The 18,917-nt window shown below is 44.4% G+C and overlaps 1 protein-coding gene across 3 annotated transcripts in view; it reads right to left on the bottom strand.

The window, feature by feature from the left end:
• Positions 1-18,917, bottom strand: part of DENND5B (DENN domain containing 5B) — a 99,670-nt gene that overhangs the window by 6,459 nt on the left and 74,294 nt on the right. For all 3 annotated transcript variants that reach the window (XM_035126606.3, XM_035126605.3, XM_035126607.3), the window contains 12 exons: positions 18,239-18,370; positions 17,401-17,553; positions 15,972-16,050; positions 14,311-14,392; positions 11,702-11,830; positions 9,974-10,095; positions 6,360-6,505; positions 4,260-4,378; positions 3,707-3,894; positions 3,493-3,575; positions 1,699-1,825; positions 397-571 (listed from right to left, as the gene is read on the bottom strand). In XM_035126606.3, the coding sequence (XP_034982497.1) occupies positions 397-571; positions 1,699-1,825; positions 3,493-3,575; positions 3,707-3,894; positions 4,260-4,378; positions 6,360-6,505; positions 9,974-10,095; positions 11,702-11,830; positions 14,311-14,392; positions 15,972-16,050; positions 17,401-17,553; positions 18,239-18,370 (1,535 nt within the window). The remainder of the gene's footprint in view (positions 1-396; positions 572-1,698; positions 1,826-3,492; positions 3,576-3,706; positions 3,895-4,259; positions 4,379-6,359; positions 6,506-9,973; positions 10,096-11,701; positions 11,831-14,310; positions 14,393-15,971; positions 16,051-17,400; positions 17,554-18,238; positions 18,371-18,917) is intronic.

Here is an 18,917-nt window from a genome sequence, read left to right as displayed (position 1 = left end):
TACATTTCCTAATAATCTGTGCACATCATATAAAAGGCAAGATTGCTGAAGGTGACAAGCTATTTTACTGCTAGTTTACAGTAAGTGCTATAGCAGCTTCTGGCAGCTGCCACAAATCTGCTCAAATATCCAGACTAAAGAACTCAAGAGAGATCTAACAAATGTATACAGAGGAGTAGCTTAAAAACAGATTCAAGTCAAAAATATTAGAGGTATTACTGGAAAAACCCTGGCTCCAAAACCCAACTTCTAACGATGCCACCGGGATTTTGGGCAAGCCATTCACAGTCTCTGTTGCCCATTTTGAGGGGCATGACCTCAGAGTGTTGCTAAGGAAGAGAACAGCTTTGAAGACTTGCATCTTAGAATACACTTGTGAGCAAACGACCTACGTACCGAGTTCCAAGGCAAACTAGAATTTGGAATTTGCCGTCCTTCCCTATGTTCCGTGGTGCCGTATTGATGGCATTTACATAGTGGCAAAATGTTTTGCAGGAGGATTTTTGAAGAAGAACATCCTCTTCATTGTCCCCAAGCTGGTCAGTGGTCTCAAAGTAGGCAACCGCCTTTTCTGAAGGTGGATGGTGGGGTAGGAGGGGAGAGAGCGAGAGTGAGAGAGAGTGAGAACAAAAGTTCACTGAATGTAGAATGCAAATAATCTCTCATTCCTTTCAACCTGCCATTTTGTTGAGTGACGCCCTTCAGAAGCTAGGATTCACAAGTGCAAATAAAACACTGCACTGAAGCTATGTACCTAGAGGCAGGGCTGTATTTGTGCTAAAAAAAAGTATTAAACTTTTAAGCACACCCAGCTTGATCCAAAACCTGCACCATGAAAAACAATTCTGCATCAGTTATGCAAGTTGAGTGTGATTGCACAACTTCTTCTATAAGCCATCAGTAACTAAGTGTTTAGAAGCCACAGATTCATGGCAATTAGGACTTTGAAATTACTATTATATGAGGAACAGTTAAAGTAACCATTTTGCCATTATGTCTAAAGCGATTTCCTAAGTGACAATTTGGCCTAGGCAGTTCCAGAATCACAGCTAATTTATTGCCTCAAAGTGCATTCCTAACACATGAACACACAGTATCCATGAATTCAGAGGTAATGACTGCCTTGGAGGCATTTTGCACATTCTGTTGCTTTACACTGTCTTGCAAGTTAAGGGTCACTTGGCAAATACAGGCCTGTTCAAACAAAGGAAGATATGGACCTGCCTAGAAAAATCCAATTTTCATTGCATATGGAATGTCTTTGTGAATTTCAGGGAGTGGCAGCTGTGGTGTGGGAAGTAACCAAGTCAACTATGTGTGCCAATTCCCTTCCCCATTTAAAATCTTACCAGTGTGGCAAGATACCTGTCCATCAAGAAGCATGACCCACACTATGAAAGCAATGTGAGAATAAGGCAAGAGATGGTACAAGACTTCCCCCCCCCCCCTTTCTGAGCTGTTTATTACTTTAAAAGCAAAACAAAGTAACTGCCAGTTTGCTGGTCTGTAAGTAGCTCCCCCACTACTCCACATTGTCCATTGGTCTAACAGTAGGGCTGACCGAATGATTCTCTCAGCAAGTAGCCACCAGTTAGAGATGGGCGGCATTCAATTTCATCAGAATGACATGAAGTCCAAACATGTGGGCTTCAGGAAATTGGGCCCATAAACCCCAATTGAGCTGATTGTGCCAATTACCTATGAAGTCCCAGATGAAGACATTCTTATGGAAGATACGAGCAGACTTGAAACCATGGTGGAAGACCTGCTCCAGTGCTGCAACCAGACCATTTTCTCCACACAAGAGAACAGTGAGGCTTCCCCTCTACGGAAAGAGAAATAATGGTTGTTGTGAACATTGGCATACCAACACAAGCTACTTCTGATTCCCCCCCCCCAAAAGCTACAGATGCTTTTTAATCAGCTTTCAAGACTTGTTATGATTGGTGCAACTTGGTTTTCCATGTTTGCACCTTAGGCCGAAATGTGATCTGGGTTCAGAGATGGGGCACTTGTGAACTGCAAAAGCTGCATTTCATGAGTCAGTTTTGGAGCCAGCAGATCTCAAGGTGAGGGAGAGCGTTGTTGCTGATGCAGCTCCCTTTCTGGATACTTGCATGATTTACTCTGGTGCAAGGGCTAAGAAGATAATGACAGGCAAGAACAACTGGCATTGCCCCTGATTCTTTATTCCTCGTACATACTAATAACAACCTCAGTATTCTGAGTACTGGTCCCTATTTAGCCAAAATTACACCACCCAATCACAGGAGAGAGATGTCAGTGGACTTGAGTTTGCAGAAGTACCACAAAAAGCACCCTTCTTTACAAAGCATCAGGGTCATAGCTGCCAAGTTTTCCCTTTTCTCGCGAGGAAGCCTATTCAGCATAATGGAAAATCCCTTTAAAAAAGGGATAACTTGGCAGCTATGATCAGGGTGACTGGGGGGGAGGGGTGCTCGGATATCAAATAGCCCAGTAAAGACTGAGTGTGCTCAGTGACCACAAGATGCTAACTGGGTGGGTTTGCTGGGGGCAGAGAGAAGGGATAGAATACAGGACTGATCTACACCAAACATTTAAAGTGAATTCAGTGCACATTTAAAGCACACAACTCCTCCCAACGAGTGGGTGGGAACTGTAGTCCCCCCTCATAGACCTACAATTTCCAATACTCTTTACAAACTACAGTTCCCAGGATAACTTGGGGGAAGGTCATGGGGTTTTAAAGCACACTGGATGTGTTTTAAACATGTGGTGTTGATCTGCCCAGAGATATGGAGGAAGGCATGGCTGATTGAATGAAAACAGTGAGCAGATGCAATCCACACTTCCAACGTTTTGTTGCAGAAGCTACTTGCATGTTCTTCTAATTGAGAAAGAAGGATCTAGAGTTGGGTAGAGATTTGCTACAGCAGTGAGCTATGACCAAGTCCCTGCCTGTTCATCTCTGTGCTGCAAAAGTTGCTTTATGAAGTCTACATCCCATTTGCTCACATGGGAACAAATAGCTGAACATCATTGTCAAATGCTGGGGTTGCTAAATTCTGCTTTTCCTTTTCTGTAAGCTAGTTGGCCTGTTCTTTAAACTTTGAATGGATTCAGAAACGCTTTGCACCCTCTGCAAACATTGTGGGCAAAAACAATGTGGTTCTGAACTGCTTGAAAGACAGATACCATCATAATTTCTTATTTTCCACCAGGAAACTCTGAATACTGTACATATATAAAAAAGAGTGGAGTGGTAATGGCAGTTGCTGAAAGTCTGCTTCAAAAGCAGGATCACATAATGAACAATGAGCAGTTAGGTAATGAACTCCAAAGCTTGCCACAATGATGACTCCAAATCCAGAAATTTCATTATGTTATAATCTGATCAAGATTCTGCGCCTCTTCCACATAACCCTTTTGTCACCCCAGCAGCCAGTGCTAGAGGTTTGGTAACATCCCCTTTGGAAACGTTAATATAATTGCAATTGTTTAAGAAGGTACCTCTTTTTCAGGTTTGTGGAAATGCTTCACAATATTGTTCACAGCCTCCCCGATCCCCTCCTGGATCTGTCCTGCATTGGGTTCTGCAGAAAAAAGGAGCGGCAGGGGGGCAGAATTCAGTCTCAAGAGATTCGAAGGTTCAAATGATAAAAGGGAATTGTTAAAAATGTCATTGGCCACACGGATGGCGTTACCGCGAGAAGTTATGTCTTACTTGTATTTTTCCCTGTGAGAGAAGTGATACTCAATCTCCGGGCTGTGGTTGGGGATTTCTGTTGAGGTGGGGTTCGGCACTGCTTCCCTAGATCATCATCCGATGCTGTTGAAAGCAACTCTCCTATGAGAATTCTCTCCAGGCTACCGTCATCGACACCCTTCCCCAACCATCTTCCACATGGGAACCTAAGGGGTCACAAAATGGCGTTGGAACTGGCTTCAGTGTTCTAGTCAGAACGTACAGGAACCACACATTTTGGGATTTCTTGTTGCATCAGTTCATATGAATGGGGTCACTGTAGGGCTAGTATTATCCCATATTAAAAAATTTGCAAGTACTGTATGATTAAGACTGCAGTCTTATACCCACTTACCTGGGAGTAAGCCCCATAGAATTCAGTGGGACTTACTTTTGAGTAGACATGTATCTGCAAAGCAGTAAGTAAAAGTGACCATATTCATATATTTAGCATCTCAACTTTAAAGAAGATAGAGGAGCTTAGCCTTGCTTGCCTTTCATGGAATGTTTTCCATCACTCTTCAAGACTTACTTGTAAGTGTGTCCTGTGATTTCATTCCTGACCATGACACAATCCACCAGCCATTTGGCTAACAGTCCTGAGTTGTCATGACCTATCTGAACAGTAGTTAGCTTCCCCAAGTTCTGACACTGAAAAGAGAAAAGGACAAGCTTAATTACTTTTAGTATATACACAACCAAAACCACTCCATCATTTCTCAAATCAGGAAGCAAAATATGGCAGCCTTTGCTCCCTTGGAGCGCTCTCTGTATTTCGAAGTCCCTGGGTGTATATTGCAGATGATCAAGCATTACTAAATGTTATAATCAGACCAAATGCAATCTGGTCCACATATGAATCTCCTTAACTTAAAAGACTGCAATATCAAGCAATAACCTATAAGTGTGCGAATGAACCACTGCTGATCTAACAGCACAGATACAATGCTCATTTCAGCCTTATTTATGTCAAACACTATGCTTTGCAATAGAGTCAGTTTATTTATCAAGCGTATAAGCCCAAGGACTCTAAGGCAACATACATAATTCTCTTCCCCACTCATTTTATCCTCATAACAACATTTTTGAGCTAGGTTAGCCTGAGAGATAGTGACTTGGGCTCAAGATCGAACAGTGTGTTTCATAGCCAAGTAATCATCATCTAATTTGGGGGCCCTACACCCTGCTGCCCTACACACCTCTGGTAAACAAGGACATACCAAAATGAGTGTGATAAATTTGGGCTGAGTCAAGAGGCAACTCGCCACATGAGCCATAGCTGCTCTGCTAGATTTCTAAAAGATGGATTGCTGTTGCTTCTCAGGAAGGAGAGGGGAGGCAATTGTTATGAGAGTTAAAAGGAAGGGAGCCCAGACCTCCGACAGAGCACAATTGAAAGCCCTTACCAGCTAGTAAAATGACAGAGAGCAGACCAGAATTCTAGTGAAAAGCAAGGCGGCTAGTTAAGCCTGATCTTTATTAAAAGCTGTTGCAACAGAGTGCTCCCCACACACACCGGGGGGGGGGGGGTGGGGTGGAGAGAGACCCAGAACAAAAGTGTACAAGCTCTTATATAGAAATTTTAAATTGCCCACCCTGGAGTCCAAGACCGCCCCCAGAAACATCATAGATAACACCACAGAAGGGGTGTAGCCCAAGACCACCCCCCAGATACATCATACCTACATCACAGAAAAGGCGGTCTACAACAGAAATCTGAGTGCATTGTTTTTATCCTGCCTGGCAAGTTACCTGTTAATGGTCATTTGACTGGATTACCTGGGGAGCCTGGCCAGTCTTTTTTTTAATGATAAATACTTAGTTCCTGAGCCAGATCACAGGCTCACACCCTATTCATATCTTAAATGTGCCCTTAAGACAGGATTTGTGAGGAACGAGACAATGGAGAGGTTTCCCACTTTGACCTTGCAGAGAAATATTTGAGGTCAATTTGTTCAGGACTTTTTTTCTGTGAAGTTTTAGACATGTGGTTTATATATACAGTTATGAACATTTATCTTTTATATATATGTGATCTTAAAATTCTTATAACACCAGCAACGTACAAATGTACCTGGGATGCCATGTGCCAAGGAGGGATCACCCATTGACAGTTGTGATGAGAGAAAAACTCCCTGTACTCTCAGGGAACATAGCCTTTTTATGAATATTGGTGCCGCAATACAATACCAGCCATCATCACAAAAGGAAGCTTGGTGTGAGCCCTTAATCATTTCCAGTGTTTATAACTCTCAATGAAAACATGGTGGGTCCCCAAAGAATCACTATAGAGTGCCATCTTATGAGCAATGCAGAGAAATAGCGATCTCTTTGCCAGCATTATCCTTACCAAGCATTTAAAACGGAAAGTGACAAGGAGCTATAAAGCTTATCTGTTCCCCGAGAGACCAGAATATATTGTGGTTGTCTATCAGAGAGCAAAGAAGGCTCCTTTTTGCAGCAAAAAGCTTCATGCTTTTGCTGGCCATCAAGTTATTTCTGCAGGTTTTTAAAAGCAGCACTGGGTGCTGCTTAAAATTCTACCCGTGTTGCAATTTTAAACAAGGGTTTCCTGACAGCGGCAGCAACCAACGTCTGAAAACAGGGCGGAAGTGCAGTGCACTAAACTCACCTCAAATGTCATTTCTAAAAGGTTCTTTGGGATCTGCATTATTCCAGTATCTCCCAGTTCTCCGGAAACACAAATCCATGGGTTTGACGTGGTGATTGCATTGCTTAGTTTCTTAATGGGGATTATCACCGTCCTATATGGAATCACTGCAAACAGCAAAGAAAGAACATTTAGAAGGGTGGCTTCATATTATAAATTAAGTACTGCAGGCCCACTAGGAACAACACTGTTGCTACTAAATATGTAGCAGGTTGCATACATCAATGTTGTTGTTTTTTAATGAGAACAGTGTCATTTGCAGAGATAGGCTGACCGGGATCTCCAGGTAAATCTCTGGGATTTGCAGTAGATCAGCAGGGATTTCCAACTCCCTGTTGTTAAGCAACAACTTTTTAAATGAAAACACATTCCTGGCTTCAGAAGCACTTAGAAGCACCCTGTATCTCTGCTCTTCTTTGTAAGCCAACACTTTGCCCTTGGCTCCTGCAGGTTTAATCCTCTTCCCTTGCTTCTCTCTCTGCAGCTCCTTTTTGCATTTTAAAGGGAAGCCTCCATTACCAACAATGGAGCCTCCTTTGAAATGTAAACTTTGGCAGGGAGGTGGGGAAGGAGAGAGAAGGAGAAACTTCCACTCCTGGAGGCTGCTCAGGCTCCCTGCAGCTGCTCTTTACATAACAAAGAAACATGCATGTTAATTGCATTCTTGCAATCAGCATCATTTCTGATTTGTGCTTGAGTTACTGTTTATTTTTTGGGGGGTGTTAAAATGCAGGGGTCTTTTTTTACAGTATTTTGGGAAAATGCCAAGTTTTTGTACTTAATCAATAAAAATGGACCATAAAGAGCTGGACCATAAAGAAGGCTGATCGCCGAAGAATTGATGCTTTTGAATTATGGTGCTGGAGGAGACTCTTGAGAGTCCCATGGACTGCTAGAAGATCAAACCTATCCATTCTTAAGGAAATCGGCCCTGAGTGCTCCCTGGAAGGACAGATCGTGAAGCTGAGGCTCCAATACTTTGGCCACCTCATGAGAAGAGAAGAATCCTTGGAAAAGACCCTGATGTTGGGAAAGATTGAGGGCACTAGGAGAAGGGGACGTCAGAGGACAAGATGGTTGGACAGTGTTCTCGAAGCTACCAACATGAGTTTGACCAAACTGCGGGAGGCAGTGGAAGACAGGAGTGCCTGGCGTGCTATGGTCCATGGGGTCACGAAGAGTCGGACACGACTAAACGACTAAACAACAACAAATAAAAATGTGGCAAGGTTTTCTGCGTGGATATTTCCCCCCTTCCACGCACAGTCAATACGGTAGGTTGTGCTTCTTATCTTGCTGACTTCAACCAGGGCCATCTTAAGCTCATATTGCATCATGGTGCACGGATCCCTCCGGCACCCCCACCCCGGCCCCACCCCCACGTTTTTCCCTCCAGGCCGGCAGCAGCTGGAGGGAGGCTGGGAAGAGAAGCCGGATACTGCTAAGTAAACAGGCATAGGATGGCACTGCACGGGAGTCCCATGGATTGAGACGGCTCTTTCTCCAGAGCCAACTTGCACAAGGTTGCATAACGTGAGGGAAGGCAAGAGGTTGCATAATGTGAGGGAAGGCAAGAGGGTGCACGCTTCTCTTTCTCTCTGCGTGTATGAGTGAATGTGTGTGCGTGCGTGTGTGCCAAGTGGATGGACGGTGGAGGGAGCCAGCCCAGCACCGGGCTTCAGAGGTTCCTTTCGTTGAATGAGGGGGTTGCCGCTGCCACCACCGCTGCCATCGCAACACATGAAGGCAGCAATGGCTGGCAGCCGTCCCGAGCTCGGCTCAGCGCAGCCGCTGCCCTGCCTGCCTGCCTGCCAGCCAACCACTGGGGGGGGGGCGGGGGGGCGGTGTGTGTATGCGAGACCCAGACAAGCCAGACAGAGGGACCCCATTTGGGGCGCTTTCCCGCAGGGCCCTAATGCAAATTAGAGAGAGACCCCCTCGCTATCCTCCTCCTTTCTCTACAAGGGTCAGGTTGCAAAGCAGAAGCCCACCCTTCCCGCCCTCTTGGCAGCAGCTTTCTTCTCCCCCACCCACTTCCCAGTCCTCAGATGCCTCTGCAAACCTCTCTCACACACACTCTCCCAAAGCAAACGCGGGATTTACTCATGAAAGCAAAGGTTCTTGGGCGAGATGTTTGCAGCCGCGGCATGGAGGCGGGTGAAGGTGGCGCTGCCTGCCGGAGGGGCTGGAGGGTGGGCTCCTCTGGCAGGGAGGCGGCTCTGGGCGCGCACAGCATGGAGAAGGCGGATGAGGGCGGTGAGCTGATGCTGGGAGGCGCAGCATCCAGCCTCCACCTCTTCCACTGTGCCCCCCAGAACCCCTGCCGCCGGCAAAGCCGCGCAGCTCCCCCACTCACTGGGGCGCCCCTGAGAGGCCGGCGCTCTGGCACATTGCAGCAGTAGCTCCAGTAGGAAAGACGGCTCTGATTTCAGCATAGAACTAGCTACCGGTATGTACGGTATATGTCAGCTTTTATCATGCAATAATGCACATAGCCACTAGGTGTTGCTATTACTGCACAACCAAAATTAAAGAGCAAGCAAATTTAGGAACTAGCTGCTATTTTTAGAAGGTAGGGTGGATGTCAGGAAGCAAAACTTCATATTTGCTGTTCTATTTCCATGGAGCTTTGCTGTACGCATTGCCATTAGTGTAAAGATCCAACTTTGGTGCCTCCACTTCTCTGGCTGAATTGAATGAACTGTCATAAAACTGGTGCAGTTTTGAGATGTATATGGCACTCCCCCCCCCCGCATGTGCCTATCAATCAATCCTGCTATCAAACCTGAACTGCCTTTCAGTACTCTCCCCCCCCCCCCCGATGCTCCAATTAGGCAGATGGGTCAAGGGACTGCCATTTAAATTTATCACAATGGCTCAATTATAGCATCTTTCAAGGGCAGGGATTGCTACCCGTAATACTATTCTCCAGATACAGTAACTGTTTGAATACAAATTCCTTCATCTCTGTCCACTGGCCATGCTTGCTGGGAGATGTGGTCTAAAAACATCTGGAGGGTCACAAGTTCTCTGCCCCGATATAAGCCATAATTACAGAATTGATCACCATTATTATTATTAATAACAACAACAATAATAATTCAAGTTATACACCACCCTGTACCCAGAGGTGTCAGGGCAGTTCACTATGTCAAAGGCAACCAATGCCTCTTTCACTTATATATTGCGTAAACATGCAGGAAAGGCAAAATATATGGGTTTAAAAATTTCATATATTTCCACGAATAATGTGGGAACAACAGTAGGAGAGGACCTCGAATGGGGATGCGGAACCTGGCTCCCTCCAGATGTTGCTGGACCACAACTCCCATCTTTCCTGGCCTTTGGCCACACTGGCTGTGCTGACTGGAGTTGAATTCTATTATGATCTGGCAGGTTGTGCATGCAAAGGAGGTGTAGGTCTACAGCTTGTGCAAAGAGATAGCAACTTGACACCACATGGGGATCAGTGCTGATCGCAATAGCCATGACTTCAGGTTTTGTTAGAAGACCACAGTTCTTCCTTTATCAGACAGAAGCAGCTCAAGCTGAGGATGAGATTCCACCCTACTCACCAATGGTGGTGAAGACACTTGTGAAGCAGAAGTAATTCACAGCGTTGAGCGAGAGGAGGTGATAGAGGAACTGTTCCCGCTCTTCTTCGCAGCGCAGAAAGGCATAACGCTTGTACAGTTTCCTGCAAGTAACAGGGAAGATGTTTAGACGCCCCTGAGAACAACAGAACTATATTAGGGAAGTGCTGGATGAGGAGAAAAAAACTAAAGGCAAAAGTAGATTAATTGTCCTTGCACCATCTAAACAAAACCGCCTGTATATGTTTTCTTCTTCTTCTGTTAATTATAAGACATAATGAAAAGATGCAATAGTTCCTGTTTTTATTTCATTTCTTTAATATGCCAGTACAGAAAGCATGAAATAATTTAGGTAGGTTTCGTGAGCTTGTTAGGAAAACAGCAAATGTTTGCACAGCCAGGGCTAAAATGGCCTTATACCAAGCTGGGCTACTGGGCTAAACCAAGTAATTTTAAGGAAGATTCAGTCCTTGATATATGGCTTTCTCTGTCTTTTTGTTGATACTGGGTACAGTCTTACCCCTTGTAGCAACCTAACTTGTTTTCAAAAGGGCATTTAAAGTGGTGGTGGTTTGAATTATGTTACAAAAAAATAATATTAAAGCCACATATGGCTTTGGATCAGGGTACCTTAAAAACCTTGTTGTTGTTGTTGTTGTTTTATTGATTAAACAGCATGTTGTCTAGAGAACTATTAAGGATGACAACAACAACAACAACAACAACAAGGTTTTAAAGGTATCCTGATCCAAAGCCATGTTGTTGTTTAGTCGTTTAGTCGTGTCCGACTCTTCGTGACCCCATGGACCATAGCACGCCAGGCACTCCTGTCTTGCACTGCCTCCCGCAGTTTGGTCAAACTCATGTTCGTAGCTTCGAGAGCACTGTCCAACCATCTCGTCCTCTGTCGTCCCCTTCTCCTAGTGCCCTCAATCTTTCCCAACATCAGGGTCTTTTCCAAGGATTCTTCTCTTCTCATGAGGTGGCCAAAGTATTGGAGCCTCAGCTTCACGATCTGTCCTTCCAGGGAGCACTCAGGGCTGATTTCCTTAAGAATGGATAGGTTTGATCTTCTTGCAGTCCATGGGACTCTTAAGAGTCTCCTCCAGCACCACAATTCAAAAGCAGATCCAAAGCCATATGTGGCTTTAATATTATTATTTTTTTGTAAAGCAGCCATTTGTTAGCCTTGTACCCACATCTGTTAAAAATGCAGAGTTCTTTGTCTCCCCATAATTGGTTGCTCTCCATGTCCAACAGTTCAGGGTGATGGAGTGACCAAAACATGTTTTGTCACCTTAGTGCCCTCCAGATGTTTCAGACTACAACTCATACTATGGATGTGGAATTGAAGACTTCAAAACACAGGTAAGACAGCGGGTTGGTAAATGTTGGGCTAGTGTTAGAGCGGGTATGAATAACTTTTGGCCCTCTGGGTATTGCTGAACTACAAGTCCCATTGTCACTGGGTATGCTTGCTGGAGCTGATGATCTAGAACAGGGACGTCCAACTCCCATGAAACCATGTTACCCCAAACACCAAAAGAGAAGCTTTCAGTACCCAGGTGAAACCAAAGAGCTCTACAACGCATTCCAAAGTGCGTTTATCCAGAAGAAAGCCTATATATTGAGTTTAATGTGCCCAGAATTTTTTTTTGCCTCGGATGAGGTCCCTAAAAAGGACTGATCCTTGACAACCACATTGCTTACTTTGCCAGGGCTTGGTTGGAAAGCAGCTGCTTGAGATGCTGAGACAAAAGTTTCTTTTCAAGAGACAGCCGTATCCAGGCTCGAGCTCGGCCAACATCAGTCTTAATTTCACTCATGTTCTGAATGTGCCTGCAGGAAAATAAAGAAACCCACAAGTTGTTAGAAAGAAAGAAACACACTTCTTATATGTTGCAGGATTTTCAACTATGTAACTGAGACTGGTGTGAGAAGACTTCAAGCTTGAGAGAGATACTTTCCTTCTTTTTTTTTGGAACCAGACAGATGCAAAATGATAGTTCAGAGACTGAGCCAATTACCTTCTCCATCCCATAAACCCGTGCTAGAATGACCTGCACGTACACATACATATTTTCATCTATGTTACTACAGATCAGGTGTTATATGCTTCCTCCCAGTTCTTAGAAAGATGGAATAAGGGAGGAGGTAGCAGACCTCCGAATGAGACTCCTTCGTTGCTATGCAGGTACCAGGCTGCACCAAGGCCTGCTGGGAAGAACGTAACTATGTGAGAAGCTTTAGCTCACACAGAAGGAGCCTACACTCCATGGCTGCTCCCTCTCCCATCACTGCCCCAGTTCCAGAAGGGATAATTGCTGGCATGGGTAGGAGCTGTGTTGTTGTTGCTGCTGCAGCAGCAGCTGAGCTGCAACAGTTAAGATGAGAAGGCTGCTCATATCACATGCCAGAACTTGCAATACGCTACAATATATTTGCACAGCCCCAAACACTGCATTGCTTCCTGCAGCTTTTCAAAAACAAAATGCCTGCCAGGATTTGCTCCGCATACATCCCTGGCCTCAGTTAATAGTTTTGCCTGAGATGACACAAAATTTATTGTGGTTCCCAACTCCTCACACAATTAAGATCTAAAGCGAGCCCTTGAAACTCCGGCAGTCTGTTTCAAAGCAGTGAGATAATCCCCTACAGCTCCCTTTGTCCTTTGTTAGCAACTCCCACAGCCTCCCCTTCCTTGAGCAGTGACTCACTGCAACCATCCAAATAACTACAAAAGAGCCTTGCTTCTGGCGCTCCCAACACTTGCTGCAAAGCAGCCCCCTCATTTTTTGGCTCAGTCTCTGACAGGCAGCTCTTAGGCTTCCCAGCACAACACAACTGGGCATGTGATCAGAAGTCCTTGAGAAATGCGATGCACACACATTATTCACCCGCATCGTGCTGAAACATTCAGTGTAGCTATTTAAAGCCTTCTGATAGGGGACGATATCAAAGCAGATGCCTCCCTGTTCCCATCTTTGATCATGAGCTCCATTTAAAAGCACCAAAACACTAAAGGAAGATGAATAATTTCCCTAACCTTGCCAAAGAAAATGGAGGTGGACATTGACGGCTGTTTCCACTCAGACCCAAAGGGTGGAAACTTTGTTCCCAGCATGCTCTCCTCTGTATGCAATGATATGCTCAGGTAGGCAGATTAGACACAACAGATGATAACACAAAACTGAAATGTATTAGAGCTATCTTATGCTCTGGGGCCAATGGTAACATTCAGACTCTTGGCAAGGATGCTTTAAATATTCAGTATGAAGACACAATGGGTTATCCCAGCAAAGTCATTCTGTTAGCTCAAGGACTTCTGTTTTCAAAGAGGGTGTTTCTTTTTCTGAAAGACTGAGTAGTTCTGGTGTGGGAGGGAGACTATCTGGAATGGACTGAGGTGAGAAGAGCAAGATGGGGCTCTCCTTTTAAGCCCTAGGAGTAGACTAAGTTGAGCAATGTCTTCTGTCACTCCCAGGCCCTGCGCACAGAAGCCCAAGAATGGATTCTGGTTGGCTCCCTAGAGACTAGTCCTGCCCTTGCTCTCCTGCCCAGCTGTGGTCTAAACCACTGAGCCTCGTGGGCTTGCTGATCAGAAGGTCGGTGGTTCAAATCCCTGCAACAGGGTGAGCTCCCGTTGCTCTGTCCCAGCTCCTGCCAACCTAGCAGTTCGAAAGCACGCCAGCGCAAGTAGATAAATAAGTACTGCTGTGGCAGGAAGGTAAACTGTGTTTCTGTGTGCTCTTGTTTCTGTCATGGTGTTCCGTTGTGCCAGTAGCGGTTTAGTCATGCTGGCCACATGACCCGGAAAGCTGTCTGTGGACAAACGCTGGCTCCCTTGGCCTGAAAGGGAGATGAGCGGCGCAACCCCACAGTCGCCTTTGATGGGACTTAAACGTCCAGGGGTCCTTTATCTTTTTTTAAACCTAGCATGCATAAATACCCCACGGTCCCAGAAAAGGGTGCCTGCTGCCCCCACCCCACATGGAAACACAGACTGGTTTCCCCAGTGAGTGAGTGAACTGGGACTTGTTGAGTGAGCTTCATGGATGAGTGGGGATCAGAACCTATATCCCCTGGGCCTAATCTAACACTACACCATACTGACATATCACATCACATCCCTGAAGCTGTGCGGGGAAAAGATTCCTCTCCCTGACTCATTCTTTCCATGCTTTCAGGTATTGCAAAAAAACAGCAGCCCCAAGGCAAAATATATTTGATGGCCATAGAGCTGTAATATGCATCAGCATTCAGTTTTGGGCTGTGGTAACAAGATTTTAAGCCAACATTTTACATATTGAATCTCATACCTCATGTCACTGATAAGCGAGACTCTCAGAGTAGGTAACATAAACCCTGTGTCAGACTTCCTTCGTTCTGGCCCTACGGCAACTGTGGAGTGAGGAGGGGGGGAGAAGCTGCATTAATTTGTTAGCAACACATTATCAGGAAGCTGCAGAAATAATCCTAAGCCTCTTTGAGAACTCCACCAGGAGCAGAAGGATGTCATGCAAACACATTTCTACTTGTCTGCCACAGTTCTACATCATGCCAGTTTACTGGTTACTTTTCCCTTTAGTTAATCCAGAGCTGGACTCTGTAGATTTAAGAAGAATCAGAAAAAAACTGCTTCCACTTTTCCAATTGTAAAAGCTACATAAGCCTGTTCCGTGCAAACGTTGTTGTTTGTGTGTTTTTTACACACATGAGAAAAATCCTTATGCCAATTCCTGCAATCGAAATGCAAATGTTTAGAATTATGCAAGTTATTACCATCATGTAAAATGCATGTTATGCCTAATTGTGTAGTCTAATTTCAGTGCCTACTGTTAAGCCTTTTCATTACCATGAACAACACACAGATCCCTCCCTATCAGTCTGGATAGCTCCAAGCAATAAATAGCTACACATCACAAAACTTTATATATTAGAAGCAGAAATATGTCATTGAAGTTTTACAGGCTGGAGCTGGAGTAAAGGGAACACTCTACTTTTCATTCCAATCCTTCCTCCTTAGGTCTTTTTTTATCATCGCCCCCATCCCACAAGTCTCCTCCACTCTTATCCCCCTCCAGTTTGCTATCTTTCCATGCCATTGTCCCTCTTCCAGCCAATATGGACAAATCCTCCCCATCTTCCTGGTAGGGGAGAGAGGAAGAGCATCAAGGATGGAAGAGACTAGAGAAGGGATGTGTGGCCTTCCAAGAGGTTGTTGGGACTCCCAACTTTCATCAGCACCAGCCAGTGTGGACAGCCTGTGTTTGTCAATGGATTTCAACTGTACCAGAAGCAAACACTCATCTTCAAAATTGTGGGAATAAACAGCCTATTTAAATGCCATTAAATACAGTGGTACCTCTACTTACAAATTTAATGCGTTCCAAACACATATTTGTAAGTCAAAAAAATGTGTAAGTCGAATCCCATAGGAATGCATTGGGAGAAAAAAATTGTAAGTAGAAGCAACCCTATCTAAAAATTCGTAAGTAGAAAAAATCCTATCTAAACCACATCCAAGATGGTGGACGGAGCTCCATTCGTAAGTAGAAACATTCGTAAGTAGAGTTATTCATAAGTAGAGGTACCACTGTACTTCAGAACAAGTTAACATTCTCATATAAGCTTGCTGGGGGTATACAGGACCACCCAACCCACAAACAATAATACAACTGCTTCTGTAATATTTTACTGCTAAGGGCAACTCAGCAGTTTTTGATCCAAAGGATCCAAAGGAAATTTGTCCTAGGACAAATTACTGCAAAACACAAAAAGACAAAAACTGAGTCACTCTGCAAAACAGTGTGCCCGCCAACTACTGGATCTCTGCAGGTTCTTAGCAAATTTTAGGAGTATTTTTATTTCTCTTTCTTCTTTGGTCATCACCCGTAGCCAAGTTAAGATTTCCTTTACTGTATAAGGTACTGCTATTGATGCTGCACAAAACTACTTGACCAAAGTATTCTGTACTCACTTGGGGATTCTGCAAGCTGCTCCTGTTTCTCTTCCCTCTCCTGGTACTGAATTAAATGGGACCACAATGCAGATTTCCCCTTAAAAACAAAACAGATTTTCAGAAACCATTTGCAGCTTTTCCTGCTGCACAGTGCAGATATACCTAAGTCAGTTTTATGGTGTCACTTTTATATTTCCCTGCAGAGCAAAACACTGCATTTTAGCCTGCGATGCAGGTTAGGTTTAAAGAGCGTGGTTTCCCCTGGGGCCACCTGATAAGCTTCACAGCAGACGTTTGAACCCGAGAGTCTTGTATCAGAGTCCAACAGTTTTACTGCTACACCACAATGGCTCTTGCCATGCAGCAAGCAAGTGAAACTATGAATGGAAGAACTATGCAGGCCACACTCTGAATTGCACCTTTCTATCCTGTAGATTTACATGGGGCCTGGAGCCCTGCCTATCTGGACTCCAGCATCAGAACCAATCACCACCATGGCCTTCAGCTAACCTATAAAACTTTGACTGATTGACTTGACTGATTATGATTCTATATGTATGATCTAGTTGAGATTCCTGCATTGTAGGGGGTTGGACTAGATGACTCTCTGGGTCCCTTCCAACTCTACAGTTCTACGGTTCTAGGTACTTCAACCCATTCATCCAATCCACAAAGTTAGAGCTGCATGTGTAAGTACTTGTATTCCTTATATTGCATCACAAACTCGCCGATACCCATGCTACAAAGGGGCAAGGGCTGCGTTGCGCATGATGCTTTTTCCTAAAGAGTGCACTCCCATGTATGAAAAAACCCATGCCAATTAAGAAACATAGCTCTCGGTGGGTAAGCGCATCTTGCATAAAAAGAGATTCTATGTTCAGCTCTCAGTATCTGCATTTAAAATGATCTTAGGTAGCAGGGGCTGGGGAATGCATCTACCTGAAACCTTGGCAAATAAATAAAATGCCTGAATTCCATTAGATACTAAAGACCAAAATGCTTTAATAAGCTTGGTGTGGGTATAAAAACAGCACTAGCACTAGCAAACAGATTACAGCTGCCTCCAAAGATGTGATATTTTACTGAAAGGTGCAGGAGAACAATTTCCGATCGAGAGGATGAAATATACTGTCAATCTGTGTAGATAATATGGACCTAGATGGACCTCAGATTCAAGGCTCCTTTACTGAGATGGTTCCATGCAAGAACATGCATTGTTTCATCCAGTCATGAAGTATCAGGGCTAAAGCAGGTAACTGCTTGAAGCACCAGCAACCCACTGACAGAGCAGACAACAGTCCTGGGCTAGGTGAATCAATTGTCTAGCAGTGTAAGGCAAACAACATACGTTCCCAGAAGCACTCTAAGATGAGCGACAGCTTAGTCCTAAAAAGGGGTATGAAACAGTATAGCAGCTGAGGGTCTTTGTGTTTTCCAAGTCACTGACCTGTTTGACCAGTAGTCCGTGACTCCAAATTCTTTCCAGCAAGTCACAAAGGCTAGCGATGAGCGTATTCTCTTCCAGACCCGTTATGTTGGCCTCTCCATGTCCAAGCTCAACAGCTTCATGGCCCATCTTCTCTACCAGCATACGTTTAGTCTGCAAACAAGCAAGGGATTTACAAGCATCATTACGCAAAGCATGGACATGCAACACAGTAGCCCAAGGATTCCACTGAGCTGGTTTTTATGCTGATTTTAATTGCTGTCTCTGTTGCTTTATTGCCTTTCTTTATTGCCTTTCGTCCTGTGATGTACTTCTATTTTCAGGTTTTGCAAGTGGCCCAAATTTGGCAAAAGGTGCTTTAGAATCATCTTAGTAAACAAAAAGCAGCCCAACAGCAACTGGATTAATCTATCATGCTTTGCTTTAATTTCTAGTGATGTCAACCTCACTGAGGCTGGTTGAAACGTTATGCGAAATAAGCTACAAAGCAGGACTCCCTCTTAGTACGTGCAGAACCAGTGAGATGATCAGATATGTAGACTCTCCCAAGGGATAATGCTCTGCAGTCTAACACAAGAGGGGGAAATACTAGTCCTCTACATGCAAACCACTTCCTATCCCATTCATAATAAGTAAACCATAAAAAACAGCCATATTCCCACACATTTTGACAGGAAACTATAGTATACTCACAAGCATTTGGGTATTCTTTCAAGGCTATGCTTCCACTCCACAGTGAAGGGTTTGAATGAGGGGAGTGGAACCATGTCTCCCAACACAGATGTTTTTTCCCCAGCAAACCACATTTTTACCACACACCCACGCTCAAAATATTTACCTTCATTCGACATTCTTTGAGTAAACCTTCTACGAATTTCCAGTTTGTTTGAGCAATTACAGCAGGAGAAAGATCGGAGAGTTTGGGCTGCCTCAGATTTTTCCCCAAGGTCCTTGCTTCTTGCATGTACTTCTAATTCAATGATAATTAAAAAAAAAACTTGAATGAACACAAAAAACAGAGCACAAACACCTCTGGCCTCCTTAATCGACAAACTAACTGTTCACTAAAAAATAAAACAAAAATAATAATATGTGGGGCCAAGGTGATCCCCCCCACTCCCTTAAATGTCAAGAAGCTGAAAGTTAGAGGTCAGAGGGGGGGGGAATACCTGCACACATAGTAAGTTTTGTGTAGATAGTTTTCAGCAGGCATCAGCCTTATAAATACACAGGTAGGAAGAGAAGGATAGCCTGCAGTTGAACTGCATGGGCTGTCAAGGACGATGGCTGGCTACACAGCTCACATCTGTTTTCTGCCTCTTAGTGGAGTCGGATGCAACAGACTACCAAATATATTTTGGTGCCTGAGGCAGAAAGCCCACATTTTCACAAACACAAGATATTACAAGATATCCTAGATATTACTGCCATTCAACTGTGCCCCCAGATCTGCTGAACTGAACTGCTTCAGCCTGATGAAATGCAGGGCGGGCCATACGGGTGGGTGGGAGAGATGC

Source organism: Zootoca vivipara, chromosome 9 (genome assembly GCF_965207765.1).
Source record: "Zootoca vivipara chromosome 9, rZooViv2.hap1.1, whole genome shotgun sequence".
Classification (NCBI taxonomy): Eukaryota; Metazoa; Chordata; class Lepidosauria; order Squamata; family Lacertidae; genus Zootoca; species Zootoca vivipara.
The sequence above is the reverse complement of the archived record's forward strand: the minus strand, read 5'-3'. Positions and strand labels throughout refer to the sequence as shown.